This window comes from Pichia kudriavzevii, chromosome 3, assembly GCF_003054445.1.
Source record: "Pichia kudriavzevii chromosome 3, complete sequence".
Taxonomy (NCBI): domain Eukaryota; kingdom Fungi; phylum Ascomycota; class Pichiomycetes; order Pichiales; family Pichiaceae; genus Pichia; species Pichia kudriavzevii.
The window spans coordinates 232800-249242 of NC_042508.1; the positions used below are offsets into that span (position 1 = coordinate 232800).

General features: G+C 39.0%; 6 protein-coding genes and 1 non-coding gene across 7 annotated transcripts; 4 read left to right on the forward strand and 3 right to left on the reverse strand.

Annotated features, from left to right (window-relative positions):
• Nucleotides 1-761: 761 nt before the first annotated feature.
• C5L36_0C01050 (uncharacterized protein) lies at nucleotides 762-1613 on the reverse strand (the record flags this gene model as incomplete). Its single annotated transcript, XM_029465776.1, has 1 exon — nucleotides 762-1613. One exon carries the CDS (start codon nucleotides 1611-1613, stop codon nucleotides 762-764), a length of 852 nt encoding a protein of 283 aa, XP_029321636.1.
• Nucleotides 1614-2425: 812 nt separating this feature from the next.
• On the forward strand, nucleotides 2426-3217 carry C5L36_0C01060 (uncharacterized protein; the record flags this gene model as incomplete). Its single annotated transcript, XM_029465777.1, has 1 exon — nucleotides 2426-3217. One exon carries the CDS (start codon nucleotides 2426-2428, stop codon nucleotides 3215-3217), a length of 792 nt encoding a protein of 263 aa, XP_029321637.1.
• Nucleotides 3218-3506: 289 nt separating this feature from the next.
• Nucleotides 3507-3836, forward strand: C5L36_0C01070 (uncharacterized protein; the record flags this gene model as incomplete). The annotated part of the gene is made up of 1 exon (XM_029465778.1): nucleotides 3507-3836. One exon carries the CDS (start codon nucleotides 3507-3509, stop codon nucleotides 3834-3836), a length of 330 nt encoding a protein of 109 aa, XP_029321638.1.
• Nucleotides 3837-3902: 66 nt separating this feature from the next.
• C5L36_0C01080 (uncharacterized protein) lies at nucleotides 3903-4244 on the reverse strand (the record flags this gene model as incomplete). Its single annotated transcript, XM_029465779.1, has 1 exon — nucleotides 3903-4244. One exon carries the CDS (start codon nucleotides 4242-4244, stop codon nucleotides 3903-3905), a length of 342 nt encoding a protein of 113 aa, XP_029321639.1.
• Nucleotides 4245-4506: 262 nt separating this feature from the next.
• C5L36_0C01090 (uncharacterized protein) lies at nucleotides 4507-6255 on the forward strand (the record flags this gene model as incomplete). The annotated part of the gene is made up of 1 exon (XM_029465780.1): nucleotides 4507-6255. The coding sequence occupies one exon, from the start codon at nucleotides 4507-4509 to the stop codon at nucleotides 6253-6255; it is 1749 nt and encodes a 582-aa protein (XP_029321640.1).
• A 481-nt stretch (nucleotides 6256-6736) lies between these two features.
• On the forward strand, nucleotides 6737-10489 carry C5L36_0C01100 (uncharacterized protein; the record flags this gene model as incomplete). The annotated part of the gene is made up of 1 exon (XM_029465781.1): nucleotides 6737-10489. One exon carries the CDS (start codon nucleotides 6737-6739, stop codon nucleotides 10487-10489), a length of 3753 nt encoding a protein of 1250 aa, XP_029321641.1.
• Nucleotides 10490-10600: 111 nt separating this feature from the next.
• C5L36_0Ctrna8S lies at nucleotides 10601-10682 on the reverse strand. Its single transcript has one exon. It is a non-coding gene; the product is annotated as a tRNA-Ser (tRNA).
• Nucleotides 10683-16443: the final 5761 nt, after the last annotated feature.

The window sequence follows — 16443 nt, forward strand, 5'->3', positions numbered from 1 at the left end:
GCTGCGACAGCGTGTCTGTTGTACTCCACTTCCTGGAGACGTTGTTGCAAGAGGGTTAAACCATGTTGGAGGTTAGAATGTCTCCTTGAGAAAGGGGGCAGTTGGGGGAGCACTTCTTCCACGTGGGCGATTTCCCGTTTCAGTTTCACGGCCTGGACGTCAAGGAGAGAGAGCTGGTCTTCTAGGTGGGCGATGGATGGTGGAGTCACTTTGGCAGAGGTGTGCAATGTGTGTGTTTTCTTTGGTATGTTGAGATCGGTATTGACGGTATGGACGGTGTGGACGGTATTGACGGTGTGGACGGTGTCGTTGGGAGGGAGTGGTGGCGCCGAATCGGTGGTGGTTGGCATGAACTTCTCAAACAAGTCATTGTCGTTGTTGATGATGTTGTTATTGTTGGCATTGACATCAATGTCGGTTTCGACGCTGGAAAAAGTCTTAATGGAGGTGTTGGACGTGCTTGTTGGTGGGAGAGATGGTACGTTTTCCATGGCAAGTTATTCTGTTGGCGGGATTGGCTGGATTGGCGGGATCCAAAGTAATGTGAGAGTGTAGGAGAGGGAGGGGGGGTTCCGTTTGCAAGTTTAGGGTTTTCTAATGTTGTCTTTATGCTTTTTCTGTAGGGGTGGAGGAAACAATGTATGGAATTTAATCGCGTTTATTCTTTATATGGTTGTCTCTTGGACGCGTAATATAGAGTTTATTATACAGATTGGTTCAGGATATGTTGAGGTTGTCACTTGGATTGTCTCTGTATTGTGTTAGTTTGTAGCCAGTTTGAGGCCAGAGACGTCTGTTACTGTAACGGTGGCGACTGTGCTGGTGATTGTAATGGTTGTGTAGGGGGTGTCCACGACACTGGTGTCTTCTGCTTCAAGAACGTAGCATGTACCTGCAGCGACGGCCGTAGTGTAGGGGAAGTATGTTGGTTTTGGCGTTGTGGTGCTGGTCGAGGTTGTGGTGCTGGTCGAAGAAGTTGCAGAAGAGGAGGAGGAGGAGGAAGATGTGGTTTGTGGTGTGGTTGCAGTGGTTGCGGGACTTGGTGTTGCATCAGTAGGTGTTGTTTGAGGAGTGGTAGATGGAGTAGTAGTTGGCGTATTCAGTGTGGTTTCGGATGAGGATGTTGATGGAGATTGCGTAGAATCAGACGTGGACTCGGTGGTAGCTTCAGTTGAGGAACTAGAAGTAGAAGAAGTAGTTGGCGTTGTACTAACTTCTGTAGCAGAAGTAGAAGTAGAAGTAGAAGTAGAAGTAGTTGGTGTGGTACTAACTTCTGTAGATGAGGTGGAAGAAGGAGTAGTTTCCGTGGATGAAGTTGATCCTGCAGTGGTGGTGGACGTGGTCATGCCTGTACTAGTTGATGTGTTTACAGTTGTGGTGGCTTCCGTTGACGTTTGTCTCGTTGAGGTGATCACCTGTTGCAAAAACGTGCCGGTGCTACCGCTGACAACAGTGGTGACGGTCCTGTACCCCTCTGGGGCGACTTCGATTTGATTGGTCACAGTGACTGGATCGGCAGTTACATATTCGACTGCCCTCCTTTCAAGTAGTTGCACTGGCAAGGAGGAGGCCAAGAGAATGAAAAAAAATAAATGTGTAATTGGAAATTGCATTTTAAATGTGTTTGTGTGTGTGATTAGATTGGATTGATTTCAGTTCAATTAGATTTAGCTAGATAAAGAATGACTAGGGTTAGAAAATGGTGTATTGTAAGGAAAGACTGGAGTTAGTTAGTCAGTTAGTTGGTTCGTGGACTGGACAATTGGAGTTAATGAGTGACTTAGGTTAGTGTGTGTTGTTTGACTTTAATGTAGGTTGCGTTTTGCAAGTTTTCGTAGTTTTCTGGTATCACGGGCGGTTTCGTTGTTTGGGCGGGGAGGGAAGAAGATATGGATTGTTGATGGGGGCGTTCCTCCACAAGGGCAACCTCTGTCATCCTATAGAGGGGGTCCTTTCGGGTCTTTATAGTGTTCTCCACTTGTGCATGGCCAACGGCTACCATTTCTGTGAAACCACCAGCCACTTGCCGCATTAGGAAATTTCCTCAACTCTGTCTTTAAAGTGAAAGCAACTTGATTCTATGCTGGTTCCACTACTTTCCTCTTCTATAGGCAACTTTCCCCATTGGGCACAATACCGTACTGCATTCTCTCAGAGTGCAAACCAGCCACTTTGTAGAGGTATTGTATGGTTGTCTTTCTTGACACTCTTCATCTGTTAGTGTCGCAACAATCCCTCCACTTCCTTCTTTAAACGTATCTTTCCTCCCTCCCACCACCCCACCCGCAACTTGCCCGTTTGGGAGGCACGCGGTTTTGCCGTCATGAAATTTCGTTTTTTCTCTTCATTATGATCTTCGACACTGAAACAAAGATAACACATCATCAACTTCTTCTCTTGTTTGTGTATTGTAGTCTGTAAGACAATGAGATTATCCCTTCTAGCCCCATTACTTGCTCTTGCATCCGCTGTCTTTGCAGAGGAACCTGTTGCGAATGCAGCGGACGCTGTTGTTGACGGCGTTGCAGAAGATGTCGAGATTGTCACCGATCCAAACTTTGTTCCAACTCCAGAGAAGCCTTTCAATTTCAGGATTGACTACAACGTCGCATTCAAGGAAGATCCTAACGGGAACATTGAAGACTTTGTCAATGGCGAGACAGTCGAACTTCTATTTGAATTCCATTCTCTAGAACCGGCACCAGTCACAATTGTTGGTGTTGGTGGCCAGCTTCTTGATCCGGTCACTGGTGAGGTGAAGGCCAACATCACCGCGTCCCAGCTCGGTCCAATCGAGGTTGCAAATAACCAGAATGCAAACTTCACCCAAAGAGTTGGTATCAACATGGAGGCAGCAGATTATTTGCTTGTTCCTGCAATTTACGTTGTTTACCAAGACCAGTTCATGATGCTCGGCTCCAAGAACAAGATTGTCACAGTCGTCGAGCCAAGCATCTCAATCTTCAATCCCCAATTGATCATGTCTGAGTTGATTTTGCTTGTCTCATTTGCTGGTATTGTTTATGCTCTATTTAATGTATTTGGCGCCCAATATTTGAATGGTATTCTCCCTGAATCCCTTCTACCAAAGGACAAGAAGAAGAAGGCCAAGAAGGCTAAGAAGGATTCTCCAGTGGAAGCGTCTGCTACCTCTGTCGAATCTTGGTTACCTGAACAACACAGAAAACTGACCAAGAAGGGTAAGAAGAAGTTGTAGTTGACCTATTAGCAATCAATTGGACCCACTCCACCGTTGTATTTAAGTATATATAAGTATAAACATACTACTCTATCAGACAACCACTGTGTGTAATAAAGTTATAACATCTGACACGTCCAAACTACCCGCTTTTACTTGGGTGGAATTGTCTGTATTAAGTGGTGAGAATTTCCCCAATTTTGCCATTTTTCCTTCACAAGAATACAGCTCTGTGCTGCAATAACAACCACTTTGGTATCGGTTTCTCCTGTTCGGCTCTTTCCCAAATCACCAATACGAGCTAGATATGTCACTTACAAATAGTCTACCAGAGACGACATACACATTTGAAGTTACATCTCGTGCACAACTAAACGCACTTCCCTTTGAAGAACTCTCTAAGCATAGATCTGAGATTGATGCAGATCTAGCGGTTTTGTTTGATCATCTGCAGAATAAACTGCACGCTAATATGGATACAGAGCTATTAACATTAGATGGATTCCCAAGAGCTGATATAGATGTTGTACAAATTCGTCTCTGTCGTGCAAAAATCATCAAATTACAAAATGACTACAAATGGATCAGTGAAACCTTGTTGGAAAAAATGCAACAACAGCTGCAACAGAATGCTTAACATTTGAGAGTCCCTGCACCTCTCATATCTCTATTATAACCTTGTCGGAAAATGTGTACTCTATTCTTAACCACCGTGTAATGTACTTGTAAACGAAACCAGGTCACCATCTTCTAAAATATACTCCTCCTTGTCTTCTAACTCCCAGTCTGTGTCGTTGATCAACACTAGTATTCCAGGACGAACGGTTTCTTCTTGTATAAACATGTCTAGATCACGTGGGTTGTCAATCAGACCAGCCATGTGATCAATTAAGTCTTTTACCGTAACTTCGTTTGAAGGAGATGAAACCTTCAGCTTCAGAGTCTTGTCAGAATGGAACACTTGGTCCATCCCTCCTAGAAGTTCTACCTTCACCGATACTGTTCCCATATTTCCCTTACAAGCTTGTTGTTCGGCTCTAGGCATTCAATTTCCCGTTCCCCGACACAGGTGGAGTAAAAAAAGGTGTTGGAAAATTTCGTAGACTCATTTCTTTCTCATTCAGGTCCTGACTCATTCTCGGAATTTCATCTCCCCACATCCTTTGGGCTATATAATGGATTGTTTCCTCTCATTTTAGCTTTGTTTTTCTTTATCTCTAAGTTGTTTGATATATATATATATATATATATATATATATATATAATATATACTACAATAACTGCAAGTGAAAAAAAACTACCTGGACATGCCTATGTTGAAAGACCCCTCTATTAAGTACAAACCATTTGACCCCAAACTAACTTTAAATGATCGTCAATGGCCTTCTAAAACTCTAACCAAGCCACCAAGATGGCTATCTACTGATTTAAGGGATGGTAACCAATCTTTGCCTGACCCAATGTCCATACCCGAGAAAAAGGCATATTTTACCAAGCTTGTTGAAATTGGATTCAAGGAGATCGAAGTTGCCTTTCCTTCGGCTTCACAGATTGATTTTGATTTTACAAAATGGTGTGTTGAAAATGCTCCCTCTGATGTTTCTATTCAAGTCTTATCACCATGTCGTCCTGATTTGATCAAACGAACAATTGAATCCTTGAAAGGTGCTAAAAGAGCCACTGTTCACATTTATTTAGCCACCTCAGATTGTTTCCGAACTGTTGTTTTCAATATGACACCGGACGAAACTCTTGCAAAAGCAGTTGAATGCACATCACTTGTTAGATCTTTAACTAAAGATAATCACGAACTTGAGAATACTGATTGGGATTTCGAGTTCTCACCAGAGACATTTTCTGATACTTCGCCTGGTTTTGCCCTAAAGGTTTGTGAAGTTGTAAAGGAGGCATGGGGACCAACTACTGAGAAACCAATCATTTTCAATCTACCTGCAACAGTTGAAATGTCGACTCCAAATGTTTATGCAGATCAAATTGAATATTTCTCGAGGAATATATCGAATAGGGAGACCGTCTGTATCTCTTTGCACCCTCATAATGACCGTGGTTGTGCAGTTGCTGCAGCAGAGCTAGCGCAATTGGCTGGTGCTGATAGAGTCGAAGGCTGCCTTTTTGGTAATGGTGAAAGAACAGGTAATGTTGATCTTGTCACGCTGGCCCTCAACCTCTATACCCAAGGTATTCATCCAAACATCGATTTCTCTGATTTATCCTCTGTTATCGAAATAGTGGAAAAATGTAACAAAATTCCAATTCACCCAAGAGCTCCATATGGGGGGCAATTGGTTGTCTGTGCATTTTCTGGCTCTCATCAGGATGCAATCAAAAAGGGTTTCAAGAAATACGAAGAACAAGTTACTCAAACTGGTGATATTACTTGGAAGATTCCATATTTACCATTAGATCCACAGGACATCGGACGTACTTATGAAGCCATCATTAGAGTTAATTCCCAGTCCGGAAAAGGTGGTGCGTCTTGGATCATTTTAAGGAATCTGGAATTAGATTTGCCAAGAGGTTTACAAATAGACTTCTCCAAGCATGTTCAATTAGAGTCTGAATGGAGAGGAAGAGAATTGAAAACTAAAGAGATTATAGACCTTTTCAAGGACAAGTATTTTGTCTATGATGAAAATGATGCCAATGATACCGAAACAACCGCAATGCTTGATTACTTGAAACTAACTAATTATACAGTTACTAACTCTGAGAAGACTAGGGATATCATTGCACATATCTCCTCTAAGAGTAAAGAACTAGAAATAAAGGGGTCAGGAAATGGTCCTATTTCCGCTCTTGCCAATGCATTTAGCAATTATTTTGGAATTAACATTGATGTTATTCATTACAATGAACATACTCTAGGTAAGGATTCTCAATCTAAGGCCGTAGGCTATATTGGCATCCGTGCTGGTGATAATGAGTCAATCATATGGGGTGTGGGTATTAATGAAGATGTTACCGAAGCAGGTATGATTGCCATTGTTAACACTATTAACGTATGCATCAGGGATAAAATCATCAAATTAAAGTAATAGAAACAAGTGCAGTATATATAAGTTGTTTTGTAACAGACCAACTTTCCCGTGTTATATTAAAGTAGCTAAAAGAGCTTACGCCGCTGCTCTCCTACGGTGTGAATATTTGCTTTAGTACTTGTGAAACATATATATATGTGTGTATATGGATTTTATATCTAATCTATATTGGAAACTTTCCTATTTTTTCAATTTCGACACAGGGGAAGGCCGACGTTTTAACAAAAATGGAGTGCCGTTAATACAGAATCTCCTTGTTTGTTTGTTTGTTTGTTTGTTTTACTAATGCTTGCTAATTTTGAATGGATCTATATCTAGTTTTTCCTGTCTCCGTGTTTCCAGTAATTGGCGATTAAATCTGATTTTTGAAAAAAGTCATTGATAAACCCATCTGAGACGTCTTCAATATCAAAGGCACTAACTTCGTTAAAAGAAGCAGTATATCTCGTATCAGCTATAACTTTCAGGCATCAGACTCATGCCCTGGTGTAGTAAGGAAAATCTGTCTGTAGTAGTTAATATATTTTTACAACACTATGAAGTCATCAAAAAAAATCTACTATTAATAAAGCTGTTGTTTCTCGCTTTGTGGTTTATCAATGCTTACATAAAACCTTCAAGTTTCTCCGATGTACGATTCTTGTTTTCTCTGGAAAACAGCAGCCAGCACCTAGGAGAAGTTACACAGATTAGTATGGACGTGTATTTCAATGACCAGTCGCATACAATGGTAATTGTTTCCAACAATTATGCTTTGGTGCTTATTGACAACATGAACTTTGAGAACTATCCAGCAATTTCTTCAAGCAGCCAAAGCAGCAGTAATATTCCCAAATGTATCATCGAATTTATTCCGAAGGAGGCAGTTCCTTTACAAAGCTTTCGAAAAATCCAAAGTGGGGTGCATGGCTGTCTAGGATTAGTTTGTCTGAAAAATGTGATGTACGTTGGGTTTATTAGCGGTAGACGAAAACTTGGACCTATTATTCCGGACGTTTACGTCAATCAATTGATCAGTACCGTTTTCATAAACTTTCAAGGCGAAGTTTCTTCTTTATATAGCCAAAGTGCACATGGCCAGCTAACCTTATATCAAAGTGATGAAGGTTATGAGAATACAGAAGCTTCGCCGTTGACTAGTAGAATCACTTCAATCATGAAACTACTTCAAACAGGTACTTTTTACTATTCAAATGATACTGACTTGGCTGTAAAGGCACAGGATTGGGGAATTGTCAACAAGAAAGGTTACACGTATACAACCATAAACAATTTAATTGATGATTATGCGGGGAGGTTTGTGTGGAACAGCAATTTGATAAACGAATTATCTATATTTAGAAGACGACTCTCTAACGAGGAGCAGATTGCTTTTGACGAGGGAAGGTTTTGCACGACATTGATTCGGGGATATGTGGATCGGCAAAATTTTGGAGAAAACGGTGACAAGTGGATGACAATAATATCGAGACAGGACTCTAGAAAAGAAGGGCACATATTCGGTCCGTCATGTATGGATGATGATGGGAACGTTTCCAATTTTGCAGAAACAGAAGTGATGGTATACACAGGAGAATATCTTGTGAGTTTTATAATACTTAAAGGTAATGTTCCCTTGTTTTGGAAATTAGATAGCCATTTGATATCTACTAAAATTGAATTCCCAAGATCTTTAGATGGCACGAAACATGCATTCAACCGATTTTTTGAAACTCTGTGCTTGGAGTATAATATGATATATGTATTAGATGCGTTGAGCACAAAGGGAAGCCAGCCTGAGTTGAGTAGTCGATTTATGTCTGCGATTACTGAATTACAACATGAGCGTAAAGATCTCTTGGTGACCTACAAGAAGTTGGAGCATATAGGATCATTAAGCAGTCGTTTGAAAGGAAAGAATGAATACCTCGGTCTACTATTGCAGGATACTCATATACACGAAGCACTGGATGACTATTCGGCTTTCAGGTTTTCACTTTTAGATTGGAATGTTACTGACACACAATCGGGTGTGTTTCTTATCAGCACACTAGACTCTAATGAACGTTCTAATGTAATTGAATGTAAAATCAGTGAAATGATTCTAGAAAAAATGTTCGGTTCAGGTTTCAATGCAGAAATACTACTGAAACACAATGCATTATGGGAAGCCAATGGTAATGCATTGCGAAAACTATCAGATTCTTATAACAATTCTATCAAGACCAAAAATAAAACTGGTGGAATCATGGGCAAAATGGCAGAACAAGGTCTCAAATACGCTGGTCATGGCAAGAAATACGTTTCAAATGCAGGAAACTCACATTTGAGTTCAAGCAGCGGTAATAAAATGGGCAAGCAGGATCAATTTGATAAGTTATTAGGTAGGAAAAGCAAAGAAATACAAGTTGAGCTAATAGACCCTATCCACGATTACGTCCTGCATGGATTGGCTGAACGAAGGAAGGAATTCACCTCGTTTAAAGATTTACGAATCTATGCTCTTACATATAATATAAACGGGGTGCTCTATAATGGTGACCTCACCGATCTGGTATTTCCAGAGAAAGAAACATATGATGAGTACGATTTGATTGCCATTGCTTTGGAAGAAGTAATTGAGCTATCACCTAAGAAAACACTAACCATTGACATGAGAACCCGGACATTTTGGGAGAAAAGATTCAAGGAAACATTGAATTCTCAAAAAAATGGTAAAGATTATACACTACTCAGGGGTGAGCAATTAGGTGGTGTGCTTCTGTTAATATATGCGAGTACCAGCACTATAGATAACATTAAAAATGTCGAAACCAGTGTTAAAAAAACAGGCTTTAAAGGAATTAGTGCCAATAAAGGTGGTGTTGCCATTACATTTACGTTTTCCACACACTCAAGACTTTGCTTTGTAGCTTCACACTTGGCTGCAGGGCAAAGCAATAGTAAAGAAAGGCACCATGATTACAAAACCCTTGCAAATGGACTAACTTTTAAAAAATGCAGGAGCATTCGGGATGCAGATATATTGATTTGGATGGGCGATCTAAATTACCGAGTCAGTTTACCAAATAGCACAGTAAGAAAGCTATTGGGTTACCAGGCACCATCTTTCCCGATGAAGAACAGAAGTAGTGAAAGTATTTCTAGCTATGAATCGTACTATTCAAGTTTGGAGGAAGAGGAGGACGATAAAGAGGAAGAAGATGAGAGCTTCATAGGAGATATAACTGCAGGTCTTCTGGGCCATGATAAGTTGGTCCAGAGTGAAGAAACAAAAATGGAAGCTGAAAATGAAGCTAGATTAAAAGATGAAATATTTGAACGTGAGAGAGACGCAAATATGATTAACAAGGAACTTGAAAACAATTCGAGTTCAGGCTGCCATATCATTGTTGATAATTCAGAAAATTCGAGTCTACACAATTCTACTAGCAATACAATCAAAGAGTCTGATACTTCACAAGTACATGATGTCTCAACTATAGACAACAATGGGATACTGAGACCGCCAGCAAGATTACCGGTGGCATTCAGCAGAAGTGAAGAAAAAGTTAATATGTTGACTCCACAGCTTACAGTTACAGAGGCGAATGAAGAAGAGGAAGGAAAAGAAGGGAAAGCAATTACGCAGTTGTTGGAATTCGATCAGCTAAATTTTCAAATGGCTAATGGACAGTCTTTCCCATTTTTTGACGAAATGGAAATCAAATTTAAACCAACTTACAAATACGATAAAGGGACGGACACATTTGATTCTTCCGAAAAACAGCGTGTTCCTTCATGGACAGATAGAATCTTATCATTTACAAAAAACAAACGAGTGACCACTCTAGAGCAACTAAGATACAATAGTATACCCCAATATGTATTCAGTGACCATAAACCTGTCTATGCTATCTTTAGTACTCGCCTAGAGATTGTTGATGAGGTAATTAAATCCAAGGTTGAAAAAGAATTATATGATATTACAAAGCAGAAATTCTATGCCAATGATAAAAATGGCAGTGTTTTATCACCATCTTTCATAAATTCGTTGTATGCAGAGTCTAAGTACTCAACGACCAAGCAGGGATTGCCACCGCCATCAACTAAAGCATTAAGATGGTGGATTAATAACAGCGACAGTTCCAATACAGCTAAAGTTAAAATCAACTTCTCCGAACTTGATAGTGGTGAATATCTGATAAATCCAAACTTACCTAAAAACCCCTTCTTAATTACAGATGAAGAGTGGTTTATAAAGGCAGACTAGTTTAAAACCATAATTTGTATACTTTATAGCTTTAACAATACATCAATGATTTTATGTTTGTGTTTCCTCACACATTCTTAAAAAAAGATATGGCAAAAATAACTAATTAATCGACAACTGCAGGATTCGAACCTGCGCGGGCAAAGCCCAAAAGATTTCTAATCTTTCTCCTTAACCACTCGGACAAATTGCCAGTTACAAAAACTCAAAGATCAGTTAACAAATTATTCCTTTATTTTGCACCTTAGTACTCAAATTGTAAAGTAGTTGCTCTGAGTGGCGCCTCAAATTAGTATAAGTGTTTAGTTGAACATCCAGGCCCAAATGAAAAAAATCCAGAGGAGTATGCAATAAATGCTGTTAAACCATATTAATTATACTTTAAATCTTCATATTGAACTTATAAAGTAAACCGTTACTAAGAGAACCCATATAAAATAACTCAAACAAAAAAACCTAAACAAAGGAAAACAACCTGATAGTAATGGAGATATTGATAAAGTACTATGTTTGATACATTTATGTGGGCTCCCTTTTGAAGAGTAAGAAATATCAACATTATTATCAAAATTTGGAAATAACTAAATCCTGATTTTGATAAGCCAGCTAATGAGGCCTGATTGGCATTATTGAAGCTGATAAAGATGACTGTAGCCTTATTGGTTAATGTTCAATTACCTCTCTCAACATAAAGAATAGATTATGTCTTTGTCGGAACTTGGAAGGTTATAATGGAGCTAAAATTTTATTAGATATTATAATGCTGGTTAGGGTGGTAAAAAACGGGACAAAGAAAATAAACTAATTAGAGGCCATAAAGGTAGTTAATCACAATATTGCTACAAGTCTACCTTCAGCAGAGAAAACAAAACTGTAGTTCAAGCTAAGAGACGAATGGCAAAATGAGAATATTAGGTTCTTAGTCTTAGAGAATATCAACCATAAAATGATATTAGGTTTCCCATTTGTTAAAGATCATGGAAACAAAGTTGACTGGGAAAATATCGAAAAGGAAACGGAACTTCTGAAATCCCAGATATAGAAGAACAAATAGAATCAAGCGACGAAAACGACTTAAAAGAAACAAAAGAAAATGAACTTATAGGTATCAACTCCATGCGTGCAGTTAGAAGAAATTTAAAGAATGTTGATAATTATCCATTATTACTGTTTGTGCAGTCAGTTGAAGTAAAAGAAAATAATAATGTTTTAGAAGAACCTTATGATGGTGTTGATGGAATTAGAAAGAAAATTCATGAAAATTTAGAGATGTGGTGACCAATGACCAACCACCGATTTACCTCCTCAAAGGGATTTGACTCACAGACTTATATCATTGAACCTACCAAGAGTACTTACAGACGCCAGTACAAATCAAGCTATTCAGAGAAACAAGAACTGAATAAACAGGTTGATGAACTGTTGAAACTAGCCTTTATCAAGTCTGCCCCTAGTTCTTTCAATAGTTTTTGTTATTTGTCCAGAAGAAAGATGGTAGTATGAAATGTGTGTTGATTATGGGTTACTGAATAACAATACGGTAAAAGACAAGTTTCCAATACCAAGAATCGATGAATTAATCACATGTTTTGGAGGAGCTTCTGTATTTTCCAAGTTGGATTTGATGTCAGGGTACTTTCAGGTCAGAATCGCAGAAAATGATATGGAAAAAACAGCCTTTTCCACAGATTACGGTCACTACGAGTGGGTTGTGATGCCTTTCGGTTTAACCAACGCCCCTAGTACTTTCCAAAGAATGATGAATAGGATTCTAGCACCTTATTTGAACCAATTTGTTCAGGTGTACCTGGATGATATTATAATTTACTCAAAGACTGTCGAAGAACACTACAGTCACATTGGGAAAATATTGGAATTGCTCAGGAGAAATAAGCTGATTGCGAAGAAAAAGAAATGTTCATTTTACTTCAAAACCTTAGGTTTCTTAGGACATCTCATTTCAAGCAGAGGTATCCGGACTGGCCCTGCTAAGATAGACAAAATCAAGAGTTGGCCAATTCCGAAAAACGCCAAAGATGCTCAATCATTCCTGGGATTAGCTGGTTATTATCGAAGATTTATCAAAGATTATTCTAAGATTGCATCTCCTATAATGGAATTCGCAAATAAGAAATGTGTTTGGAAGGAACCTCAAGATAAACCATTCGAAGAGCTGAAAGGAAAGTTGATTAATACCCCAATTTTAGTACATCCTATTTGGGAAGATGGTTATACATCTGTGGTACACACAGGTGCTTGTGGTACTGCATTAGGGTACGTGTTAGAACAGCTCGATCCAGATGGAGAATTATGTGGTGTAATAGCCTATGGCTCCAGGAAATTAATAGGTTCAGAATTAAATTATTCAATATATGATCGTGAATTTCTCGCTGTTGTCGAAGCATTAAAGAACTGGCGTTACTATTTATTAAATCGGCACTTTGTACTGAAAACAGATCACAGATCGTTGGTCTATTTAAACCGACAAAATGCAATAGATAGCCATAGAGTGGCCAGATGTTTAGAGTATTTAGCTGATTATGATTTTTCTATTCAATACGTGAAATGTCCTACTAATTCAGTAGCAGCCGCTGTCTAGGTACCCATACGAGGAAAATGAAGCTGGTATCAACACAATAGAATCGGTGTTGACACCAAATCAGGAACTTCTAGAACGGATCATTAAGTCGTACGATGAAGACAACGAAACTAAGGAGATATACGACATTTTAAAAGAGAATTTGCCGGTCCCGAAGTCAATCCATAACCACATCAAACATTATTCAATTGAGGATAATTTACTATATTTCTCAGTGGTTAAAGGAGGAAATGATCGAAGAATAGTAGTCTCCCCTAAGTCTAAGTTGGTTCAGGAAATTATTGGTAACGCTCATGACGGTAACTCTGCTGGTCATTTCGGGTATTTCAAAACATACATGAGACTTCACCCTATGTTTTACTGGCCAAATATGCTAAAAAGCGTGAAGAGATATTGTCAAAGATGTACGGTTTGCCAGAAAACCAAACCCGAGACAACTGGTCAAAGAGGATTATTTTCCCCTCTTCCAATTCCTGAAGGAAGATGGACAGACATCAGTTTGGATTTCGTCACAGGTGTTCCCAGATGCAAAAATGGACACGATATGATTTTGGTAGTGGTGGATAGATTCACGAAGATGGCACATTTCATCCCCACTAGGAAAACTGCAACCGCAGAGCAATGTGCAAAATTGATAGTAGACAATTGTTTTAAATTACATGGGATTCCAAAAAGAATGGTTTCAGATAATGGCATAGAATTCTTGGTACATCATCACTCTTCTCAACCACTAATCACCCTCAAACAGATGGTCAAACGGAAAGAACGAACAGAATCTTAAACCAATAACAGAGACATTATGATAGTAACGATCTCTACAGTTGGGACAAATGGTTGTCAATGGCCGAATTTGCCTACAATAGTTCCCATCAAGTCTCGATAGGTTCATCACCATTTGAAGTTTGCTGTGGTTACTTACCAGACTCGCCAATGTTTATTTCTAGCAGTCGTGTTTCAAGTAGAAGGTACAGCAATAAAGCTGAAGAATTCGCATTAGAAATGAAAGTCATCATGGAAAATGTGAAAGAAAACATGATCGAAGCACAAAGAAGCCAGGAAACACAGCATAATAAGTCGAGAGTGTACGAGACATTTGAAGTTGGAGATTGGATATTGTTTCATTCAGACATTTATGGTAGTGACAGATTGTATTACAAAATACAACCAGTACATTATGGTCCTCACAGAGCAGCTAAGAAAATATCAGACAACGCTTATGAATTTGACAAACAAAAAAGAGGCGGTAATAAATGTTAGGTGGCTAAGATTATCACAAGCGGATAAAAAGTGTCCCAAAGTATCCCCACGAACTATGGCCGAAGCAAGGAGTAGATTGTGCGAAATTATCGGCATTTCTGGTATCGATGAATCAGACGATACTCAATATGTATTAATGATTCTGATCCTTTTCATCGTTCAAGCATCCCAGCTTCATTATTCCTGGAAATCTCAAAAAAGACTTACAGAAAACTTCATGGGATAATGAGAAAGCAATCGATAAAGATAACAAACCTTAGGACGAAGTGACTAAAGCAGCTGGGTGATGTAAGATATCAGATGAAAAGCAATATCTTTTTTCCCTATTTAGGTAATCATATTATGAAGCAGTTATCATTAGCAACACTTTCAATTGGTAGCACAGAGTAGTTTAGATGAAAAAAATAAGAAACTAAAAACATGCACTAGGAGTTAACGCGATACATGCATGTATCAACCCATCGTAAGTTAACTTGATCACGGCTTTTAAAGGTAACGTGGGGGACTCAGCCCGTTTAGCACAACAGTTGTCGTTCAAGCTGGACATGGCCTCCAAACTATAAGAAAGTATGGGAAGAATATGTCAAAATTATTTAAGAAAGCGACTGCAATGCTCAACCTTCACAGACCAACCCTAACTCGGTTCGCTAACAGGTATGGCAACTCCGAATTACCTTTGTGGCATCAATTTGTCGAAGAATTTACACTTGAATTTTGTCCAACAGACGAATTTGAGTTGAGACAAGTGGCGGCAAAATACAATGGCTGTCACCAAGGTAAAAATTCCGTGGAACATTTTATCCAGGAATTTGAAGGGTACCGGACCTTACTCCCAGGCGAGTATGAAAATGAGTGGGCCACCAGAGATAGGTTTGTGCAAGGATTACGTGCAGAAATTAGAGGACGCGTATTCTAATACAGACCAAACTCGCTTGCTGAAGCCAAATTTTTAGCAAGAGACTTTGAGAAAGACTCAGCACCCAGAACTAGAGACTTTAGGTTATAAATTTGTTTTTCCTATTGTAGGTGTGTTTGTAGCATATTGTAAATAACCACCTCGATGGCCCCTAATTTGAATCCTCTCTGTCCTGTTTTCTACCGCTGTAACCAGAATTATAATTTCTGCTGAAATTCTAGTTCCATTTACAACCTTCGAAGTTCTGACCATTGTTAAATTTGTTCTTTATGGAGCTTATCCTCATGGGTTCACATGTCTACTTGTCTTTGCGTACGATCCTGAAGTCTCTAGTTCTAGGTGCTGAGTCTTTCTCAAAATCTCTTGCTGAAAATTTAGCTTCTGCAAGTGAATTTGGTCTATGTTGGAAAACGCGTTCTCTAATGTCTGCACGTAACTCTTCAACAAACATATATCTGGTGGCTCATTCATTCTCGTAATCACCTGAAAGTAAGGTCCTGTAGCCTTCAAATTCCCGGCTGAATTGTTCCACAGAATTCTTACCTTGATGCAAGTTATTATATTTTGGCGCCACTTGTTTTTGACCTGAATCCGTCTGTTGGGCAAAAATTATTAAGCTGAAGGTATCAAGCTCTTCACGTTGCCCTAGAAGGTCAGGTTTAAGTCAACCTGTGGTGGGTTGAAACCTGCCTTCATCGCATTAACGTCGGGATTCAGGCTTTTGATCCTCTTGTTGGATCTTCTAAACTAGCTGGTGCTACCAATTGAAAGTGTTGCTCGTTGTACTTTCTTGAATATCTATTCTTAACCTGTTTTTGCCCTGCAATCTTTTGGGGGCTACTTCTCCTTAAACATCAGAGCGAAATATTCCCTTGTTTATATAGGTGTTATGTTAATGTAAAAATAATAATTTGCGAGGTTTTTGAAATTTCCAGAAACGTCTGTTAAATTACCCAATTGGGAAACAAGATAGCTGCCTTCTCTATTCTCTTAGCCGAAATTGTTGGAAGCCTTGGTTTTGTAGATAAAAATATACGAAATGCTAATATCCAAAACACTTGTTATAAGTTTGAAAGCATTAAATCTCGTTATTGTGATACTTTCAAAATAGTTAATTTTTTAAAATTAGTTTAGAGTGGTTTGCACTGAAAGAATAGTTACATAGTTTTTTATTTGAAAGAT